The sequence below is a fragment of the Miniopterus schreibersii genome (assembly GCF_964146895.1).
Source record: "Miniopterus schreibersii genome assembly, chromosome: 3".
Classification (NCBI taxonomy): domain Eukaryota; kingdom Metazoa; phylum Chordata; class Mammalia; order Chiroptera; family Miniopteridae; genus Miniopterus; species Miniopterus schreibersii.
Genome location: NC_138103.1, coordinates 11,843,121 through 11,865,091, shown reverse-complemented (window position 1 = coordinate 11,865,091; position 21,971 = coordinate 11,843,121). Strand labels below are relative to the sequence as shown.

Genomic DNA, 21,971 nt, shown 5'->3' with positions numbered 1-21,971 from the left:
GGAAGGAGGAGGGAGGGAGAAGAGGGAGAGAAGGAAAAGAGAGGGAGGGAGGGAGAGAGGGAGGAAAATATCGATGTGACAGACACACATCGATTGGTTGCCTCCTGTGCACGGGAACCTGCAACCCAGGTACCTGCCCTTGACTGGGAATCAAACCCGAGACCCTGCAGTGCAAGGGCCAACACTCTAACCACGAGCCTCACTGGCCAGGGCCGCAGTTTTAGTTTTTTTTCAAAATATAAGTCAGGTAAGACTCAGGTGAACCAAAGCTGTAACATCCAAGATGATGCAGTGACTCTTTTGCACCTTAGAAGCCATGTCACCTGGGGTGGTTGACATGGCTCCCAACCCACCTATTTCCCATTTAGCTTATTGTGTCAAAGATGGCACAACTCAAATTACTGATGAATTAACTGAACGCTGAATGTTTAAAAAAAGGGGTTATCTCATACATAAAATTTAGGAAAGATAGGTAAAAAATCCATGGTGATAGCACTAACTGTCACATTGTCTCCTAAAATTTACATGTACCATAGTAGCGTGTGAACTTTTCTTGAGTATTTGTTATCAGTGCAAATAAACAAAATAATTATATTTTCAAGTAAAACTTATTTAATAATACAAAAATATGGTATTAAAAACATTTATTAAGAGAAACAACTTCAGAAGTCTTCTGACTTTATAACTGAAAAACAAATAAAAACTGTTCTGTGCTTTCCAAAAAACAAACAAAAAATGCCACCTATCTGTCACTTCTCTTTTCACAATAGGGGATTCTAGTGTTACTCTACCTTATTCAATTCTGGTTTATTTTTTTAGTCAGAAACACAAATCTGTACTAACACTTTTTCCTTAATTTGCTTTCCTAAGAAGGAATGCTACCTTCTGAGAGAAAATGGAGTATTTATCATCTGGAGCATCTTCTGTTGCCTGATTTTCAAAGAAAGTTGGTTTTCATCTCACTTAGCATCAGAAAATTTTAATAAAATACATTTAAAGCTTGGTATTGTGAGCATGCAGAAGAAAAAATAAGACTATAAAATGAAATAAAGGCTAGAATTAAAAGCCTCTAACTGTACAAGTGATTAATAGTCTGCACTGATCCCTAAAATGAGTCCTTGTGCCCAGTCCCAGCCCCCGGTTTGTCCCACTGACTCTCAGAGGACATACGTGACGACAATAATCAAAACTTACATAGAAACTTATTTCTCCTCAAGTTTTTGTCCTGTGGATGTGAATCACTAAGCACACACGTATTTCCCACTTTTTAGGAGATAGGGCCAGAAAAAAAAATCATCCTTGGACTTTGCTCTGTGTCCCTGTTTAAGCTTCATGGAGTAACACATAGGAGGCTAAAGCAAAAACAGGTAATTCTTCATTAACAATGAGCCCAACTGGCTTAGTGAACAAAATGTTTCCTTCCTAACCTTCTAAATTCCCATTTACCTACAAATCTGAGGGTTTTAATCTGCGTGGGTCCCTTGGCAAGAAAGTCAGAAGTCATTGTCACTTTCTTCCAGGGGCTCAGGTTTCCGGACCCTTCGGCTGGGTTTAGTGGGAGAGAGCGCAATGCTCTCGTCTTCCAAATCGTCGTCCTCTTCGTCATCTTCCATGTCAATTTCACTGTCCTCTGAGTCTTCCTACAGGAAAAAGCAAATACAGCTGAGAGTTCCACCTCGTTCCTGACACCTTGTCGGCAAGACCCTACCTCATCTTTTCACTAGTAGCTCTATAACTAGCAACACGCCCCTGTGCAGGGAAAGCTTGTCAGAGGAGCAGTTGGGTTGGGAGGGCATAAACATGGACCAACATCTAGATATTACTGGCTGGAATACAGAGATGGATGTATCATCTAAGTGGTAACCTTCAAATACCAACATGCAATAACCCAAGGTTGGTGCTGCAGAGGCTGGCTTTCCCACTGACGTCTCGGGAACACCAGACCTGCACGAGGCTCACTGGATGCTGCTTTGCTCCCGGTGGCTCAGAGACCCACCAGTGCACAGCAAGGAGGGTGGGGACTTGGAGAGAGGGAAGGAGAGCTTATTTTGGCTTTTGACAGACTGGGGATGGAAAGCCACAAAGGAAATGGGCATAAGGAGCAAAATAAAAGAAACACTTCCCTCCATCATCTAGATCTAGGGTGACCAACTCAGCCAAGTTTTAAAACTGCAAGTCCCGCCTCCCAGGGAAACCAGGATGGTTGGTCACTCTATCTAAATCATTCCCACCAGCATACACACACACTGTAATTTCCTTCTTCTTAAAAAAATAAAAACTTCAAAACTCAATCCTACCTTCCTTTCCAGCTCCTCTGTCCTGTTTCTCTATTCCCTTCACAGCAAAGTTCCTTGAATGAGTGTTGAACTCACTGTCCTCGCCTGTGCTTCTCACTGCCTCTTAAGCACACTCTAGTCAGGGTCTCACACCACCAATCCCCCAAACAGCTCTCATCAAAGACTGACACCTTCTGTGGGTTCAAATCCAATGGGGTAATTCTCCATGCTCCTGTTTGACCTATGGGCTCCTTCTCTGGCACCCACGATTCTGTCCTTCAGGGCACCCCTCTCTGGGTTCTCACCCCACCGCACTGCTGTGTCTTGTCTTGCTGGCCCGACCCTCTTCATCACCCTGACCGCCACGATGTGGGACTGGCTCAGGGCCCCGGGGCCTCCTCTCTTCCCTTTCTGTTCTCTCTTCCAAGCAATCATATGTATCCTTGTGCTTAAAGAGCACCTAGATATGGATGTCTCCCCCAATCCAATCTCAGGCCCAGACCTGACTTTCAACTCCAGGCTGGAATTTCAACTCAGCACCAGCATAAGGACATCTAGCAGGCAACTCACACTTAGAATGTCCAAAAACCAGACTCTCAATCTGCTCTCCAAGCCCCTTCCCTCAGGTCCACCCCAGCTCAGGAAATGAAAACTGTGCCTTTGGTCAACTATGCCACAATGAAGGCATCCTTCATTTTCTTTAACACCTCATGTTCAATGAACAAAACCTGATGGTTCTCACCTTAGAAACATGCTCAGAATCTGACCACTTCTCAACACCTCCATTGCTATGACCCAAGGCTAAGCCACGGCCACGATCACCTCTGAATTAGACTACTGCAAATGCCTCCTCACTGGGCTCTCTTAAATGTGAGTCTGTTCTTGGCACTCCTGGGCTCAGGATTCTCCAGCACCTTCCCACTGTACTCAGAGAATATGCCAAGTCTTCGTCACACCCTGCGAAGCTCCGCATAGCCCCTGCTGCCTCTCTCTCCTGCTGTTCTCCTGCCTCCAGTTCACTCCATCCCAGTCATGCCATCACCTCTGGCCTTTGAATGTAGAAACCATATTTCCTGTGACCAGGATGCCCCTCCCCAATACCACTTCCCTCCTTCCATTCAGGCCTCTGCCCAAATGTCCCCTTATCAAAGAGATCTTCCCTGACCAATCGAAAGGCATTCCTCACCCCTGTCACTCTGTTCCCAAACCTACTTTATTCTTCTTCTTACCAATATGAGCCCTGGTGGATCTGCTTCACTACTGTTGGACTATAAGTGTCAAAGGGCAGGGACCGTGTTTCTATTCACTGCTGTATTCCCCACGATCCATAATAGTGCCAGGCACATAACAGGCACGCAAAAAATATCTGTCCAGTGACTGAATGAACACATGAAAGACAAACTCCTACGCCTAGGGGGTGCTGGTGAAAACAGCCTCCTTGAAATAAACAAGTGACAACAGGCACAGAGAAGATTTAAGCTACAAAAATGCATTTGTTCTGAAATGTAGAAAGCTATGTAAATGATCGAGCAAATCATAAGAAAAGAAGCCAGCCAGTGCTCTCCAGGCATCACCAGCTGACACGCCAGACTTTCCTTATTTCTGTCTTGGATGAGTAAGATGGGTGGGTAGAAGCCGTTTAACCATCCATCCCCTACCTTGTTAAAATTTTTGAGGTGGTTCCTCTGCTTTTATAAAGATCATCTTCTATGTATTTATGGCTCTATCTCTGTGCATCTTGCCCAGCACACCTGAGTGGCCTCTCCCTCCTGGGAAGTTCTGTGATAATACACACCGCTGGTACTAAATAAGTGGTACAAGAAAATAAGGCTCATGCTCTGCCTCTGTAGCTACTAGTGCCACACTCTAGACACATGTGGCATTCACCCTGATGGGGAGATCTGTGATTGGTGTCAATCTAGTCACCCTTTGCCTCTTGGGACTCACAATATTGCCAGAGACTGCAACAAAGAAGGCAGGCCCAGAGTGAATGGAAGAGCCCCAACAGCTGGGCCCCAGCAGGGACCCCTCGTTTCCCCCATTCTGGTTCATTTCCCAGACAGTTATCTGCTTAATAATGTTCAAGGTGCTACAGCCCCTTGCCCAGCCTCTCCAAGGCCTTGGTCTCAGGAGAGCATCCTCTTCATGCTCCCTCCCCAGAATGGAGCTGAAGAGATGAACTGGTCTTGACTCCAGGCCCTCAGTAGCACCCCTCTTCCTTTATAGGTTATGGTCCAAGGACCAGATGACTCCCAGCCACAGCCTTTCTTGTCCTTGGCTCAGCGCTCACTCCTCCTCCTTAGCATAGGCACCTTTAGGTAATTTCACCATTCACTGTGGGATCCATTCTGAGTGGCTTTCTGCCCAGGAGACAGAGGCATCCCTCTTGGGGAAGGCTCTCTGCTGGCCCTGAGCGAGCTCACACCACACACACACACACACACACACACACACACACACACACACACTCACACAGAGAGAGAGAGGGAGAGAGAGAGAGAGGGAAGGGGAAAGGGGGGGGAGAGAGAGAGAGAGAATGGATGGATGAGGTGAGAAAGAAAACGAACCTGCTTCCTGGAGCTGGAAGTCTTGCATTTACCTAACAGAGCTGGTGCTCCTTCCATCTTTGGAAAGTGAGAGCAGACAGGACATGAGAGAAAAAAAAAGTAGGGAAAGCAGGTTCATTTGAAAAGAAAAGAAATGAGCCATCAACAAGCAAAGAAGAGAGTCCAGCTCTCTGGGAGGCCAAACTCTGCCACAAAGCCAGTGAAGAGCCATCTGAGAAGCTGCACCTCATGCTAAGCTGGTCAGACCTGCTTAGTTCCTGGCTAATCTAGTCACCGAGGCCAGCCCAAGACCAGAAAGAATACAACTGCTAAAGGGGGCTGATCAGGACTCACTTCATCATCGGAGTCTCCACCTTGCATTGTGCCCACGATGTGTTTGCTAGGTCTTCCTGGGGAGAACAAAAGCATGAAGAAATTGCAAAAACCTTGTAAAATAAGGCATAAATGGCATTCAAAATTTGCTTTTCTTTAGAAAATTGGGAAAAAGAAGAATCATAGAAAATCTACTCAAGTCGCATCCAACTAATCAGAACGGTTGACAAACGGTAATGGATTTTCTGCAATTCCACATTGAAACAAGGACAAGGGAGGTAAAATGTAAGCATGAATCATAAATCAGAAACATAAAGATGCATCCTGTAAATGCTTTAGGGAAAAATCACTTAATCCCATTATTAGCGTATACACAGCGGGACAGATATGCTGTTGAAAAAAGAAATATATTCTCCCTTTATGGACCCAAGTCACTTGTACTTGGATCTATGTTTGAGCTTCAAAAAGAAAAGAGTTTAAGTATCACAATTAGTTCACCTTTCAAAATATCATCATTATCTGAGTGATTCTCATTCCTCCTTTGGAAGTCGATATTGTCTTGATGTGACTTATGCAAAAACTCAGGAGGCATCCTTCACTGGGTGGAGACAGAGAGCTGTTCTCACACCTGAAGGTTGAGAAACGAAGACCCATGACCCCAGTCCAGGCCTCGGGAGAAAGGCAGTGAGGGCAGCTCACTCAGGACAGGCCTGGACGTGACCACCAGGAGCTGTTTACGGAAACTTTTCCTTGGGTCAGATAAAATGCAGACCTTGTGTTGTTTCACTTCTGCAGTGAGTGGTCAGCAGTAGAATTTAGGAGCACCAGTGCCTTTACTAGGTTCTCTTGAACTAATCACATACCTTTTTAGAGCCTTGGCTCCCATATGTAGAATGGGAGTCATAACTCTAACCATTATTGATGTCATGAAACTGTTAAAAAACAAAAGAAAGGAAAAGGAAATCAGAGCATCTAACTATCCTATAAACAAAGCAAAATGTAATAAGATAGGTGGACCTAGAATAAGAGAAAGCAGTTAACAACAAAAGTTAATGTGAAATGACAAAAGAAAGATGATTTACTACTTAAATTTATTATGTATATAAAAATGCAATTGTGCTCCAAAATTTAACAAGTGGTAGATAAGAAATGCTTTTAAAGGGAAGTCTAGGGCGATTTAGTAGAATCTATCACAATTTAAATTTACATAACATTTGACTTAAGAATTCCACTTTTAATGATATAGCCTAAAGAAACATTTGCAGATATGCAGAAAAATGCATCTACAGCAAAAGAGTAGAAATAACTTAAGTATCTATCAATATGGGAATGCCCAAGTAAACGATAGGTACAGCCATACTATAGAATACTATGCAGCTATCAAAAAAGGGAAGCAGTTCTATATTTTACTGAAATGAGAAGAGTTCAATATATTTAATTTTTTTAAAAAAAACAACGCAGACTGCAGAGCCCTGCTGGGGTGGGTCAGTGGTTGAACACTGTCCTGTGCACCAAGAGGTCCATCGTTTGCTTCCCGGTCAGGGCACATGCCCAGGTGGCGGGCTCAATCTCTGGTCAGGGTGAGTGCAGGAGGCAACCAATCAATGTTTTTCTCTCACATCAATGTTTCTCTCTCTCTCTGCCTCTCCCTTCCTCTCTCTCTAAAATCAATAAAAACATATTAAAAAATAAATAAATAAAAAACAGATTGCAGAGCCATATACGTAGTCTGGTCCCATTCAGGTTAAAAAACATTTCAGGTTATCTTAGTGTCCATGTTTCAGTATGTGTGTGTGTAAAGGCAATTTGGAAGGATACACTCTTAGGCCACTGGCCTAAATTGGGGAATGAAACACGAGAAAGACCCTGCCCCCAGATTTGCTCCACACATTTTATTGCTTGAATCTGTTGCAGTGAGAAAGCAGAATTTAGAAGAACATTTTTAAAAGGCAGAGGTGCTTGTGTAAGTCCCTTCTTTGTACATTAATTCTCTGACCATAAGGTAAGTAACTGCAATGAAAGCGGTTTGGACCCAAAACAGGCAGAAAATAGCTCAGTGGCAGCGGCAGTATGTTCCTGTGAACTCTGTGAGAAACATCAAGCCACAAATAAGAATTGGCTGTTCTTGGGAGTACAGGTAAGAGCATTAGTGGTAAAGATGACCACCGAGCAGTTTAAGAGCCGAATCCTGATAAACAACAGAGCAGGATAAACCTGGAGCAGGGCCACTCACAATGTGCTTACGGGCCTTAATATCAAGCAGCCTTGACCCCAGCCCTGGTCGTGGTGTTCTGTGACAGGCATGGGGACGGGGGCATGTGAAAGAAGTTGTGGTACCTTGCATGAGCACCTCCATGGCTGTCCTCGGCTTGGACAGCCTTCTCTCTTCCAGTTCACTGTCGGATTCATCATCCTCCTGGATGTCAATGTCAGAGTCTTCATTACCTGGCAGGACATAAGTAAGAAAAAAAAAGGGTGGTGGTGGTGGTGGTGGTGGTGGTAGTGGATCCATCATTACTTCTAAAACAGCCTCTGTCCAGTGAGGCTCTTGTGCAAGTAATCTGCACTTCTCAGCCTTTCTTTCGATGCATAAGATTTTTAGGAGATTCCCAGGATTTGCTGTAGATACTTAGTGAACAGTTAATGCAGACAATAGGCTGGTTTATTTAAAAAACAATTTTCCAAAGTTAGAAAAACGTAGGTCTGATATATTAGAAACATTCCAATATGTGAAACTAAATAACTGAATAGCCAGTTGTCAGGGTAGCTGGGAGTTCTTGGTTAGTTGGAGAGAAAAAAACACATCTTTGTTCAGTCTTAGGGTGTGTAACCAGAACTCAAGCTCCTCGAGGATAAGAAAGATGGGAATTTCCCCACTGAGAAGGTCAGTGATTGCACCAAAACAAGACTGGAGGCAAGGAGGAGACCAGGCTAGGAATGGCCTGTATAGGGCTCGCATGAGAAAGATGGTGACCTAGTGACTGGCAATGAAAACTGGTGCTCATGATATTCTTTACTGGAGAAAATTCCATTATTAAGATATATAAAAAAAGTCATTCTCAATACCATGGCCTTTTATATTAATTTCTTAAATACTCTTCTGGAGTTTTGTGCTGGTTGAACATTTCCTAATGGAAACCTACAGAATAAGAGTTTCCACAATGGGGAGAAAAAGCTTCCACTTCCCAGCCCCTGACTACTCTGTGCCAGGGAGAAACAAAGGTTTTAAGGATGGAACTGGAGGAGTTTGTAGTTGCCGCTCTGAGCACTGACTCATTAGCCAGTTTGGAAGTATAGAAAGTATTTGTCTACAAAAAGGCTTTACTTAGGCCCTGATCTAAGAGGGTAATGAAATGGCAACTGCATCTAGCTGGGCACTAAGTGAAAGCTTTCTGCTTTCTTTGGCCATGGAGAGGACAGCTGCGCTCTACAGCACAGAGGGGCAAACCTGGGAGCCAGAGAGCGTCAGTAATAGCATCCTGCAAGACTTCAACACAACTGATCTGAAAACTACCACCTTACAAAGGCCTTAGGAGAGTATGATTAAATATTAACACAAACTAATGACTATAAAATGAAATCACTGTTCAGTTTAGTTCACTTTTTACTTCACCCAAGAAAACTATGAGATTAAGTCAGTAACCAATGCAACATAAGTCAAATGACATAATGAATTTTAAAACAACAGTAATACAGATATTTCAGACTCATCATGATTTCTTCTGATGACTCAAAGCAATACACTGAGGACTAAGCAGGTAAACTAAAGCTAACGCATGCTGACACTGAAATCACTGAGTTGTCAGTAACATGTTAAAATTAAGTATAGCAGACAAAGGTGCTGGTATAATTTAACAGGGAAAGAATAATCTTTCCAACAAATGGTTCTGGGACAACTGGATAGCCACATGCAAAAGAATGACATCATATACAAAAATTAACTAAAAGTGGATCACAGACCTAAATGTAAGAGTTAAAACTATAAAACCCCTGGAAGAAAACAGGAGTCTCTCTTGGTGACCTTGAATTAGGCAGGGGTTTCTTATTTAGTTATGACACTAAAAACACAAACAACAAAGAAAAAATTGACAAACTGGAATTCATTAAAACTTTGTACAGTAAAGGACATCATCAAAAAAGTGAAAACATAGCCTAAAAAATGAGAAATTATTTGAAAATCACAAATCACTTATAAAATATTTTATATTTCAAGTACCAGAATATATAAAGAACTCTTACAGCTCAACAAAAAGATAAATAAGCCAATTTCAAAATGTACGAAGGACTTGAATAGATAGCTTTCCAAAGAAAATATACAAACAGCCAATAAGCCCATGAAAAGATGCTCCATTTCATTAGCTATCAGAGAAATTCAAATCAAAACCCCAATGAGATACCACTTCATACACACTTAAACTATAGGCAGTTTCTTTGTAAGTTTCTCCTTTTAGATCAGCACTGTTCAACAGAAACCTAATGCCAGCCACAGATGTAATTTTAAATTTTCTAGTAATTACATTAAAATAAAAAGAAACTGGTGAGTTCATTTTAATGTCTTAAAATGTCATTTCAATAAGTAACTAATGTAAAAAAAAAATATTAATGAGTAATTTTACTTTTCTTTCATACTAAGTCTTCAAAATCTGGTATATGTTCTTCACAAACAGCACACCTCAGTTTGGACTAGCCACATTTCAAGTGCTCAAGACCACATGTGGCCGGTGGCTAGGTAGTGGATAGTGCATTTCTAGACTTGGAGCTCCCTAAGGGCCTCATCCATCACTATAGGCTGGCACAATGCCTGACACACAGTAGGCATGCAATAAATACAGGGCAGGGCAAAAAAAGGTTTACAGTTGTGAGTACTGGAAACACAGAGTTTATTCTTGTATTATTATTTATTATTGTATTATCTTTCATACAAACAACTGTAAACCTACTTTTGCTCCACCCTGTATGTGATAATGCATAAACATCTGCTCTCCACTACACCATAAAAATGGAATCACAGCAAGGTTACTGTGATTTTGTGATTTATAATAAGAAATATATATTTGGTCTTCCTTCCTGTTTCTGGCACAGAGCTCCCAACTCCCAAGAATTTTCTTAAATGATGACAGTAACAATGGTGTCTCTTGTTATATAAATGAGGTGACTTTTGGATCTCACCCAAGCGTGAGGCCTGGTTGTCAGTAGGAGCCAATGATGTGATTAGAGAATTGGAACTTTGAGACCTGATTTCTGAGGAAGGAAGAGGGGCTTGAGGTAGAATCAACTGCCAATGGCCAATGACTTAGTCAATCATGACTATGTAATGAAGCCTCCATAAAAACCCAAAAGAGATATTGTTGGCCTTTTTGGGAGAGCTTCCATGTGCCACCAAGCTCCAGAAGGACAGAACCTCCTGTTCAAGGCTTTGCCCTGTGGTATCTATTCAACTGGCTATTGATTTGTATCCTTTGTAATGCATTGATAATTTAGTGAGTAAATAGGTTTTCCTGTAAGGGAGTTGTAGGAACTTCTGATTTATAGCCAGTCAGAAGTACAGGTAACAATCTGGCATCTGAAATGGAGGGCAATCTTGTGGGACTAAGCCCTTTACCTGTGGAATCTGATTCCATCTCCAAGTAGCTAGTATCAGAATTGAACTGAATTCTTGGACACCTTGCTTGGTGTCCAAAAATTGCTTGGTGTGGGGAAGGCCATACACACACACATACACACACAAACATATGCTGGAATTGGGTCCAGGAGCCCCATTCAGTTACTCAAAGGCTTTCTAGAAATTTCTGGGTCATTTTATAAATTCAGAGGATCTTTAAGTTTCTAATGCTACAGTGAAGAATCCTACTGAGGATACAGTTATAAATGCATCACCAGCAACAAGGTTTAAAAGAATGGTGGGAAAATGAAAAGCTGTCCTTGACTTCTATTACAGGATATCTAATCAAAGTACTCTGGCCTTTTAATCTCTGGATCTCTATGACATTCTCCCATCTCTAATCACTCAGATTTTCTCTTCCTAAAGTCCCTTACTCTAAACCACCAAATCCAAGTCCAAGATGACTTCACTTCCTACTTAACAAAGATGGTATCAGTCAGACAGGAGCCCCTCAAGCACATTACACATTCCAACTCATCTAACCTACCTGAACTCAAGTCCTAAGGGTTCACACATTTCCTCACTCAATGAAACTCATCCCTTCATCTGGGCTCTGGCTCCCAGTCTTTCTTGGACTCCCCTCAACTGGTATCTCCTTTTCTCCAGCTCTACTGATTGATTCTTCACTGAAATAGGATCTCCTAAGTGAGGCCTCCCCTAACTCCCTATTTAAAACAACAATTCTGTCACACATTACCTATTCCTCTTATCTGCTCTGCATTTTCCCCATGGCATTTTTCACCTTCCACATATAGCTTGCTTATTACCTGTCTCCTAGCATGTTGCTAGCATGCGAGATTGGTTAGGGCGAGGATCCTTGTCTTTTGTCCACTGATGTATCCCTAGCACCCGGAACAGGTATTTAATAATGCTTTGCTAGGTTGAATCTGCTGCCTCAAGAGTGGCCTGAACAAGATGGTCTCTTCCAGCTTAGAGTTAACTGATTCTTGTTCCTGATTCATGTCTGTGTACTACTAGATTTTTCTGTTTGGAGAAATCTTTCACAGATGGGGAAAAATTCAGTCTTCCTTTATATATCTTCTCCCTGATCCCAATACTCTAGGCAATGTTCCCACATATGCAGAAAAGCAAAGAAAGACAGGTCATCTTAAGAACCTTAGGATGAGTAGAAATGAGAATGGTCCTTCATAAATATCTTCCTAACTTCTTTGTCCACTCCAAGCTAACTAAGCGCTATCTTTCATTAAGTTGGTTTAAACTGGGAATTTTCAAAACAATTAAATCACACATGCTTCTAAGAATCTTTGTCCTTCAAGAGATCCCAAACCTATGGATCACAAAATGAAAGTCTGAGTTCAGAAGAACAAACTATATTGGTGAGAAAGGTCTTAATGTGCTGGCCTGGGGCAGAGTGGGATGCAGCCAACCAACCAGAGCTCTTACCTGTGCCAGGCCTCCCAGGAGGGGATAAACTCCACGCAGTCTTATCACTTAGGGCAGCTTCAGGCTCTCCTGGCTGACCTGGAACCATAAAGGCGAGGGGCTGCTTTGGCTAGAGAGGCCTTTGGAATTTCCTAACTTTACCCCAAAAGGATTTCCCAGTAGTCCTTAATCTCCCTCCAGTTTCCTGAGATTCTGGAGAAGCACAGACCAAGTACAAAAGAAGAAAGGTACAAAGGGAAAAGACAGAGAGAGGGAATGCCTGACGTCCCAAGTATACTACCTTCAAGCCCAGGAGGAAAAACTATATCATCATGAAAAAGAGCAAGAAGAGAAGCAATTACATGAGACAAAGGCATCAATTCAATAGGAAGCTCATGTGCTGCTACAGTGCCCAAGGCTGGCCTGACACCTTTGGTGAAATTCATGGATGCAGTGTGCTGACCAGTCATGGAGAACAGTCCTTCCCAGGATCCAGATCTTACATATGTATAGGTAACTCCCATTTCTCTGCAGGTGATAGTTCTGCTGAAGATGGGTGTGTGTGGTGGGGGACTATGTTTAAGCAAGTGACCTATTCACTTGTACTTCATTATGTTGCTTGTTTTCCATCAATCTGCCCTAAAGTAAGGAACTAGACAGACTTTCAAGATGAATTTTTCTCTTAAAACTATATATTATATATAATTCAAACTATCGTTTAAACAGAGGAAAACACTATTTTAGTTGGCATAAAAACTAAATGTGCTTTAAACGCTATGTAATTAAAACCAGTCTCTTGAACTCTTGACTAAAATAAAATGGTACCTGATATAAAAGTTGTAAGAAAACTGCCTTTTGAAAGTAAATAAAATATACATATATATTTTTCAATGCTACTCCAGAATAAAAAAAGAACAGACTTACTTCCACTCTTGAGCAGTCGCTTTTCTTCTTCCTTCAGCTTGTTCTGCATCAGACGGAGAGTATTTTCCGCTTCCTACAGAACAGGAAAGGCAAGATACAGAAGAAATGACCCTTTTTTGAACATTTTATTATTCTTTACCATATGAGTAAGTACTACTAAGTTTGTGATATAGAACCAGGAAAAAAAAATCCAAACTAAAAGAAGGGGAAGAGAACACTGCCTGAGATACTGCTACAGTTGGGAAACCCAACCCCCTTTCTCTCTATAATCACCCAGCAGCCCTGTGGAAAGGGAGGCTCCCAGAAGGGACACAACTGACCTAAGATGGGCCTGAACGGCCCCCAAACCCAAACTCCTTCCACTACATCTCAATAACTCTGAAGAAAACTGAATGACACAATGAAATATCTATCATGTGTGCCTGCATAGATGCATCAACTATGGGCACTACTTACTCTGGAAAGAATAAAGCATAATTTTATTGTTTTTCTGCCCTTCACAATTCCAGCCCTGAAAGACACTAAATGGTGGAACTGATCAGGATGGGAAAAGAAATAAATACTAGTTTTAAATCCTAGAGGATTTTTTTTAAAAAGCTAATATTTCAGTTAGGTTACAAAATGTGGCCCTGATTATTGTCAAAACAAAGAATGGGCCTAGCCAGCATGGTTCAGTGGGTGAGCGTTGACCCATGAACCAGGAGATCACGGTTTGATTCCCAGTCAGGGCACATGCCTGGGCTTTGGGCTTGATCCCCAGTAAGGGGTGTGCAGGAGGCAGCCGATCAATGACTCTCTCTCTTCATTAATGTTTCTATGTCTCTATCCCTCTCCCTTCCTCTCTCTGAAAGCAATAAAAACATATTAAAAAAGAATGGTCTGTGCAGAAGAACGGGCTAAGCATTTACCTCAAACCTCTCTTGCTCCATCCTATGATGATCCTCGAGTTGTTGTTCTAGATAAGCCAGATTTCGAAATTTCTCCAGATAAATGTCATACTGCTTTTGCAGTTCTTCCTCAATCTTCTCATATTCATCCATAAAGGCTGGCCTAGAATTATCAAATGAAATATAAAGTGAAAAATTAATCAATACGTAGTAGTTTGAAATTGGTATTCAGAGTTTGATGTTCTTTGGTTCATGGTTTTCTTTGAAAAGCCTTGAATTAATTGGAGGAAATGCTTTACAGCTCTCTAACTGAAGCTAATTTCCCCTTTACTCTTCCCTCCCCTCCAAATGAACATACTTTTTTTAATCAAAAAGATGTGATTTTTGTAAGAACTTGAAATAATGCTGAAAGTATGAAGAATAAAGTAAAAATTACTCATAATCCCATTACCAGGTATAAGCACTTAATATTTGACATACATCCTTCCAGACTTTTTCTATACACAGATACATACAGGAATGCATTTTTTTAACAACATTAAGTATATTACCTTAAATGAGCAAATTTCTTTTTCTTTTTTTTAAAAATATATCTTTATTGATTTCAGAGAGAGGAAAGGAGAGGGGGAGAGAGAGATAGAAATATCAATGATGAGAGAGTCATTGATCTGCTGTAGCCCGCAACATGGGCATGTGCCCTGACCGGGAATCGAACCCTGATCGCCTGGATCCTAGGTTGACGCTCAACCTCTGAGCCACGCCTGGCCGGGCATAAATCAGCAATTTCCAACTAGTGTGCCATGTGGCACACTGCTGTGCTGCAAGAATTTTAAAAACATGCAATACCTGACTATGATTTAGTCAAGGGCACTGACCTTTTTTCCTTAGATTGTTAAATAGATGACAACAGCCAACACAATAATAGCTGTCTGGTGTGAATGAATAAAAATTATACCTATTTTTTTTGACAGATTGGCAAAAATATATTTTTTGATGTGCTGCAGAACTTTAGTAATTAGTTTATTTGTGCCATGAGATTTAAGAAGTTGAAAACTGCTGCCTTAAATGAACCTCTGCAGTATTTTTTCTCACTCAGTATACCATAGATTTCAGTAGTTTTAAAATTAGCATATACCATACACATCTCTCAAAATCAATAAATTATATGCAGTATCTTAGTTGGGCATAATACTCTGCTGTCTGAATGTTTCAAAATTTACTCAGTCCAAAAAAAGGGGAATATAGGTTTCTACAAATTAAAGCTAAGTTTTTAAACAATATAAAACTGCAAACCAAACCTATAACATAAAAAGCTATTTCAACTGGTTTGCTGAATTACTTTTTTCTTATTAAAGGGAAACTCTATTTTAAAAATGTAAACAGATAAACTAAAAAGCAATTTTATAACCTTTTGCACTAAAGTAAAATACAGAAACTTTTCTATTAAAAAGATTTGAGGCTTAACAAAAATGAATTTATACTTGAAAGGCAGCACTTTTTAATGAGACAAATCTATCTGGTGGCCCTTATTCTAGAGGCAGAACTGGCAAGGTCCCTAGGCTGGTAGGAAGCCTTTGATGTTCCCTGAGTAACTGGCTGTGGTCCCCAGGTGCTGCTTCCTCACATATCTCAGGACGGTAGCCAGGCTGTGGGCCAGTCCACTATCTCAAAAGAGCAAGACTCATTCAGAGCAGATACTGCTAGACAGGGGAAGGAGATTGAAAAGGGAGAAACAGTAGTGACATGGGAGAAAGAACAACAATAAACAGCAAAGGAAGGAGGGTATAAAATGAGAGGGAAGAGGGAGGGAGATGAGAGGGGTAGGAGACAGAGATCAACCCAAAGAAAATGTAAGGAACATGCTTGAGAGGCTCCAATGACCTAGAAGGTGTTTTGCACCCCTATAATCTAACCACATTCCCTGGAAAACATAATTTCAGTGAGGGAAAGTCAGAAGAAAGATGAATTACTGGTCAGGAAATAAAAGTCTAAGATCTACTTAAACCAAGAAATGGATGTTTCTGTTTCCACCAAATTTATGGCAAGGCACAGATCTTAGGAGACCAAGTCTTGTATAACTTCTACCATCTGGATTTACTTACTTTGCCTTGAGTTCCAAGAAGCTATAAAAGCTGAGTGGAAGTTTAAGAATTAAGCAGTTTTCCAGACATACTGAAAGCATCGGAGAATGAGTTCAGCGGTGTGCTTGTCTGAACAAGCAGCATGCATGCATTCTGAAGGAGAGGCAGCCTGATTCAAGGCCTCTTCCACTGCTGGAAGGGGTGACACCACTGACAACATGCTCTCAAACTGTCCAAACTTTCAGACAGCTTTCTACTCATTCTCTGGGTGTTCATATTTACCTGACGCTCTGCAGAGTCTGGAGTCGCTTCCGGTTTCTTTCCAGTTCTAATTTCCTCTTTTCAATTTTGGCTTCTAAATTAGCTTCATCAGAGGCCACATTATTGAGCAGGTCTTTAGTCTTCTGAACCTGTGCCTACATTTAATAGAAAATTAGTGAAACAAAGACCTCCAACCTGACTCTTGGAAGAGTGGAATTTCAACTCCTCAGGCACAGCAACATCATGCTAAACAGAAACAAAAGTAAGCAAACAGAGCAAACCCTCCCTCACGTCATTACTCATTTAACCAACTGTTCCCGGGGGACTATGACACAGCCCAGACAAAATTATCTTCTTCTTTACGCCCCACCATGAGAAGAGGACATTTCTCCCCAGGGAAACTAATGAAGATGGAAACAGTGTCCTAAGGAAGGTGGAGAGGCCTGAGGTCGCCTGTCCTGCTCACTTGTTTAGACTAGTTACAAATCACTCTGAATTGTTTGTCTGCTTTTATTTACATCTTGTTCAGGCTACTCCTGTAGTTACAAATATCTGACTTCTAGAATATACGGGGTTGCCAAAAGTAGATTTACAGTTGCTTGTATGGAAAAAGACATGCAGGTTATGATTATTACAATAGCTTTATTAACTCAAAAGAATGCAACAATGGCACAGTGCGCTTAGGTACAATCTTACAAGTGCTCAAATTGCCAGCCTTCCTTACTTACACATCTTGTAGTCTAATTGCTATACTCAAGCACACTTTGGCACAAAGTTCTTACCTACTTTTTCCCATCCCTGTAGGCACACATAAGTATGGCTTTACTTAGAAAGGGACAAAAAGAAACATTAGCTGGTCCCAGTCCTAACCTACTGCCTGCTAGGATTGAAAGAGAAGGTTCCTTTGACTACAGACTATAAGAAACTAAGAAAACACTCTGTGAAGTCAGACAGAAAGTGGCTGCCTCATGCAGTGTAAACCAGTCTCTGGGAGAGGGCCTGGGCAGCAGTGGGACAGGGGCCCTTGGGCAAGGGGGGCTGGGTAAGAAAGTGAAGGGGATAATAGATCACTAAGGAAAACCACAGGCTTCCCTGTCCTCTTGCAAGAGCGAGTCTATTTGAAGCAGTGGTAGTCCGAATAAACGCAGTGTCTTCACACTCATGTTGTGTGGGAAGCTGGCCAGGTTGGGGCCTGTGTATTACAGCAATCCGCTATATTAGGAACAAGGTCTGGAATGCAACCAGCTGCGTGTGGAACTGCCTCCCCAAGTTCGGGCTCTCACTCTGCTTTAAGTTCCTCATGGCCAAGACGGGGTTCTTCCCTCTGATACTTCACACATGTGTAGTGCACCATAATGGTTTATTGACTGTTTACCACCAGGTCTTTGAAATGCTACTGGGTACACAAAGAAATCACCTAAGGAGCCCAGGCACTCTCCCGACTCTCAGAAACACTGTGTATTTGGAAGCTACTTTTATTGACAATGAATTTTGGGTAAATTATTTTTGTCTAAGACAACTAACCATTTCCAAGATGCTTTCATGAAAATAATATCACTAATTATCCATTTGCTGGAAGTGTTTTAAAAACACCAGCAGAAAGCTGGTGGTCAAGATGGCAGCATAGGTAAATATGGCACTCGAATCCTTCCACAACCACATCAAAATTACAACTAAACTACAGAACCACCATTATTCAGAAATGCCTGAAATCTAGCTGAACAAAACTCTTGATAACTAAGGATATAAAGAAGCCACATCAAGACTAGGAGGAGGAGCAGAGAGGTGGAATGGGCTGGTCCCACAACCACATGTGGCAGGTAAAAACTGGGAGGGGTGCCCTGACCAGTGTGCTCAGTGGTTAGAGCATTGGCTCATGCACGAAAGGGCCGTGGGTTTGATTCCTGGTCAAGCACATGTACTTGGGTTGCAGGTTCTATACCCAGCCCCAGTCAGGGCACCTATGGAAGGAAACCATCAATATGATTGTCTCACATTGATGTTTCTCTCTCTCTCTCTCTCTCCCCCACTCCCTCCCTTCCATTCTCTAAAAATCAATGGAAAAAATATCCTCAGGTGAGGATTAACAACAACAAAAAATTGGGAGGGGTATCTCAGTTGTCCTTGAAGAGCAAGGGGTCCCAGCTCCATAGCAGGCTCCCTAGCCCAGGGTTCCAGTGCCAGCAAGAGAAGTCCTCATAACTTCTGGCTGTAAAAACCAGCCGGGATTGAGGCTGAGTGAAACAGAGGGTGTCGGAGTCCCAGGCGTTCCTCTTACTTGGACTCACTTACTCTGAGCTCTAATGCTGAGGCAACAGTTCAAAAACTCCAGGGACATATGAGAAGGAACTGAATTATCTGGCATCAGGGCAAGGGCTGGAGGGGCAGCCATCTCCCAGATAGAAGTGCCGACAAAGGCCATGTTCCTTTGCTGAGCCCGCCCCCAACAAAGCTGGCAGGCACAAACCATATCAGAGTCTCCATCAATCTGGCTAACCCTGTTCACCCTGCCCTGGTGATTCCCTGAGACTCCACCCCACCCGACTTATGAGCCCAGCCAAGCCGTTTCCAGTGGCTTTTCCATACAAATATCTTGTCTTATTGCAAGCTGTGGACTTTCCTAAAATCTCTCAAACAAGACGCATCAGGCCTTGGTGCGTCCCGTACCTCTTGCTAAGTGGCCTGGCATTAGAGGCAGCCAGCCTTGGTTCACAGCTTGGCCTCTCCCAGGCACCTCCAAGGCCAGCACAAGTACCAGCCATCTGCAGATCACTCTGTAGCTCATGCGAGGTGGCTGCAGGAAGAGCACAGGCATTGACTGACTTTGGTCTGCACCTCTCAGGAGACCTCAGAGCTACCACACCTGCTGGACAGTTTCAGACCACGCTGATGCAATACCCAACTACCTCCAAGAGCAATACACTCAAGGGGTGAACTCAACAGGCACTAGAACCCCGCTGAAATTAGCCCTGCTCCATAGGGTCAGTCCCTGAACAGCAGATCCTCCATGGTGGCTGAAGCCAGTACTTGCCAATCAGTCTGGGGATAAATCCCTTCCACTGATATAACAACAGCAATCAAGGCTCAACTACAACAGAAGGGTGCACAGAGCCCACATGGGGGGCACATCTGAAGCACCCAGGTTGGGTGACTGGGGAGGCTGCACCACTGGACCCTACAGGACACCTACTACACAAAGCCACTCACTCTACCAAGACTGGGAGAAGTAACAGCTCTACCAAATACATAGAAACAAACACTGGGAGAAAGCCAAAACGAGGAGACAAAGAAACATGTCCCAAATGAAAAACAAAAAACAAAAAAATAGAACAAAACTCCAGAAAAATAACTAACCAAAATGGAAACAAACAATCTACCAGATGCAGAGTTCAAAACACTGTTAATAAGGATGCTCAATCAACGTAGGGGAAGAGTAGATAAACTTACGAAGAACTTCAACAGAGAAATAGGAAACAAAAACAGCTAGAAAACATGAAAGAACCAGTCAGAAATGAAAAATACATTAACTGGCCTGGCCGGGGGTGGCTCAGCGGTTGAACATTGACCTAGGATCCAGGTGATCGGGGTTCGATTTCCGGGCGGGGCACATGCCCCGGTTGCGGGCTCGATCCCCAGTGGGGGCGTGCAGGAGGCAGCCAATCAATGACTCTCTCATCATTGATGTTTCTGTCTCTCTCTCCCTCTCCTTTTGTCTCTCTGAAATCAATAAAGATATATTTAAAAAAAAATACATTAACTGAAATAAAGAATACATTATAGGGAATTGACAGTGGAGTAGATGAAGCAGAGGATCAAATCAACAATTTGGAAGATAAGAAAGCAGAAAACACCCAAATCAGAACAGCAAAAATAAAAATGAATCCCAAAAAAATGAGGATAGTATAAGGAGCCTGTAGGAAAACTTCAAGCATACCAACATTCGCATCATGGCAATACCAGAAGGAAAAGAGAGCAAGAAATTGAAAACCTATGTGAAAAAATGGCAGAAAACTTCCCTAACCTGGTGAAGAAAATAGACATACAAGTCCAGGAGGTGTAGAGAGTTCCAAACAAGAATGCTAAACAAAGAGGCCCACACCAAGACACATAATAATTAAAATGCCAAAGGTAAAAGAAAAAGAGAGGCTCTTAAAAGCAGCGTTAGAAAAGCAGTTAGTTACTTACAAGGGAGCTCCCATAAGACTGTCAGCTGATTTCTCAACAGAAACTTTGTAGGCCAGAAGGGATTGGCAAGAAATACGTATTCAAAGTGATGAAAAGCAAGGACCTACAATCAAGATTACTCTACCCAGCAAATCAAAGAACAGATAAAGAGCTTCCCAGACAAGAAAAGATAAAGGAGCCCTGGCTGGGTGGCTCAGCTGGTTGGAGCATTGTCCCATACACTAGAAGTTTGCGGGTTTGATTCTCAGTCAGGTCACATACCTGGGTTGCAGGATCAATCCCCGACCCTGGTCAGGACGTGTGCAGGAGGCAACCAATCAATGTGTTTCTTTCACATCAATGTTTCTATCTATCTATCTATCTATCTATCTATCTATCTATCTATCATCTATCTATCATCTATCTATCTCTCTCTCCCCCCTCCTTCTTTCTCCCTCCCTTCCACTCTCTCAAAAGTAATGGAAAAAATATACTTGGGTGATATACTTTAAATTAATGAATTAATTTAAAAAATTAAATTAAAAAAGAAAAAGCTAAAGGAGTTCATCATCACCAAGCCAGTATTACAAGAAATGTTAAAGGGTTTTCTGTACAAAGAAGAAGAAAAAAAAATTTTGAAATATTAATAGTAAAATGGTAATAAATATGTATCTATCAACAATCACTTTAAATGCAAATGGCTAAATGCTCCAATCAAAAGTCATGGAGTGACTAAATGGATAAGAAAGCATGACCCTTACATATTCTGTCTACAAGAAACTCAATGCAGATCAAAAGATACACAGACTGAAAATATAGGGAGAGAAAAAGATTATTTCATAAAAATGGAAACAAACAAAAAAGTTGGGTAGTAATACTTTTACCAGACAAAATAGAACTTTAAAACAAAGGTTATACTAAGAGACAAAAAAGGACCTAGCAATTCCACTTCTGGGTATTTATCCAAAGAAATCCAAAACACTAAATTAAAAAGACATAACATCCATACAACATTCATTGCAGCATTATTTACAATATCCAAGATATGGAAGCAACCTAAGTGTACATCAATAAATGAATGGATAAAGAAGAAGCGGTGCATATATACAACGGGATATGACTCAGCCATAGAAAGAATGAAATCTTAACATCTGCAACAACATGGATGAACCTAGAGAGTATTGTGCTGAGTGAAATGAGACAAAAAGGCAAATGCCATATTATTTCACTTATATGTGAAAACTAAAAAACAAAAATTAATAAGCAGAAGACAGACTCATAGATGCAGAGAGTATTTTGATGGTTGCCAGATGGGAGGTGGGTTGGAGGGATGGGTAAAGGGATTAAGAAGTATAAATTGGTAGTTACAGAATGGTCATGGGGATGTAAAGTACAGCATAGGGAATATAGTCAATAATATTGTAATAACAATTATGGTGTCAGATGGGTACTAG

At 41.7% G+C, this 21,971-nt stretch overlaps 1 protein-coding gene across 10 annotated transcripts in view; it reads right to left on the bottom strand.

The window, feature by feature from the left end:
* Positions 1-589: 589 nt before the first annotated feature.
* Positions 590-21,971, bottom strand: part of CLUAP1 (clusterin associated protein 1) — a 36,055-nt gene continuing 14,673 nt past the window's right edge. For 3 of the 10 annotated variants that reach the window (XM_081132174.1, XM_081132179.1, XM_081132178.1), the window contains 6 exons: positions 16,375-16,508; positions 14,033-14,174; positions 13,125-13,197; positions 7,493-7,600; positions 5,177-5,232; positions 590-1,640 (listed from right to left, as the gene is read on the bottom strand). In XM_081132174.1, coding sequence (XP_080988300.1) covers positions 1,494-1,640; positions 5,177-5,232; positions 7,493-7,600; positions 13,125-13,197; positions 14,033-14,174; positions 16,375-16,508 — 660 coding nt within the window. In that variant the 3' untranslated portion in view covers positions 590-1,493. Of the gene's footprint in view, positions 1,641-4,843; positions 4,901-5,176; positions 5,233-7,492; positions 7,601-12,221; positions 12,300-13,124; positions 13,198-14,032; positions 14,175-16,374; positions 16,509-21,971 lie in introns of all 10 variants that reach the window. The other 7 variants (XM_081132170.1, XM_081132175.1, XM_081132173.1 and 4 more) reach the window with 4 other exon arrangements.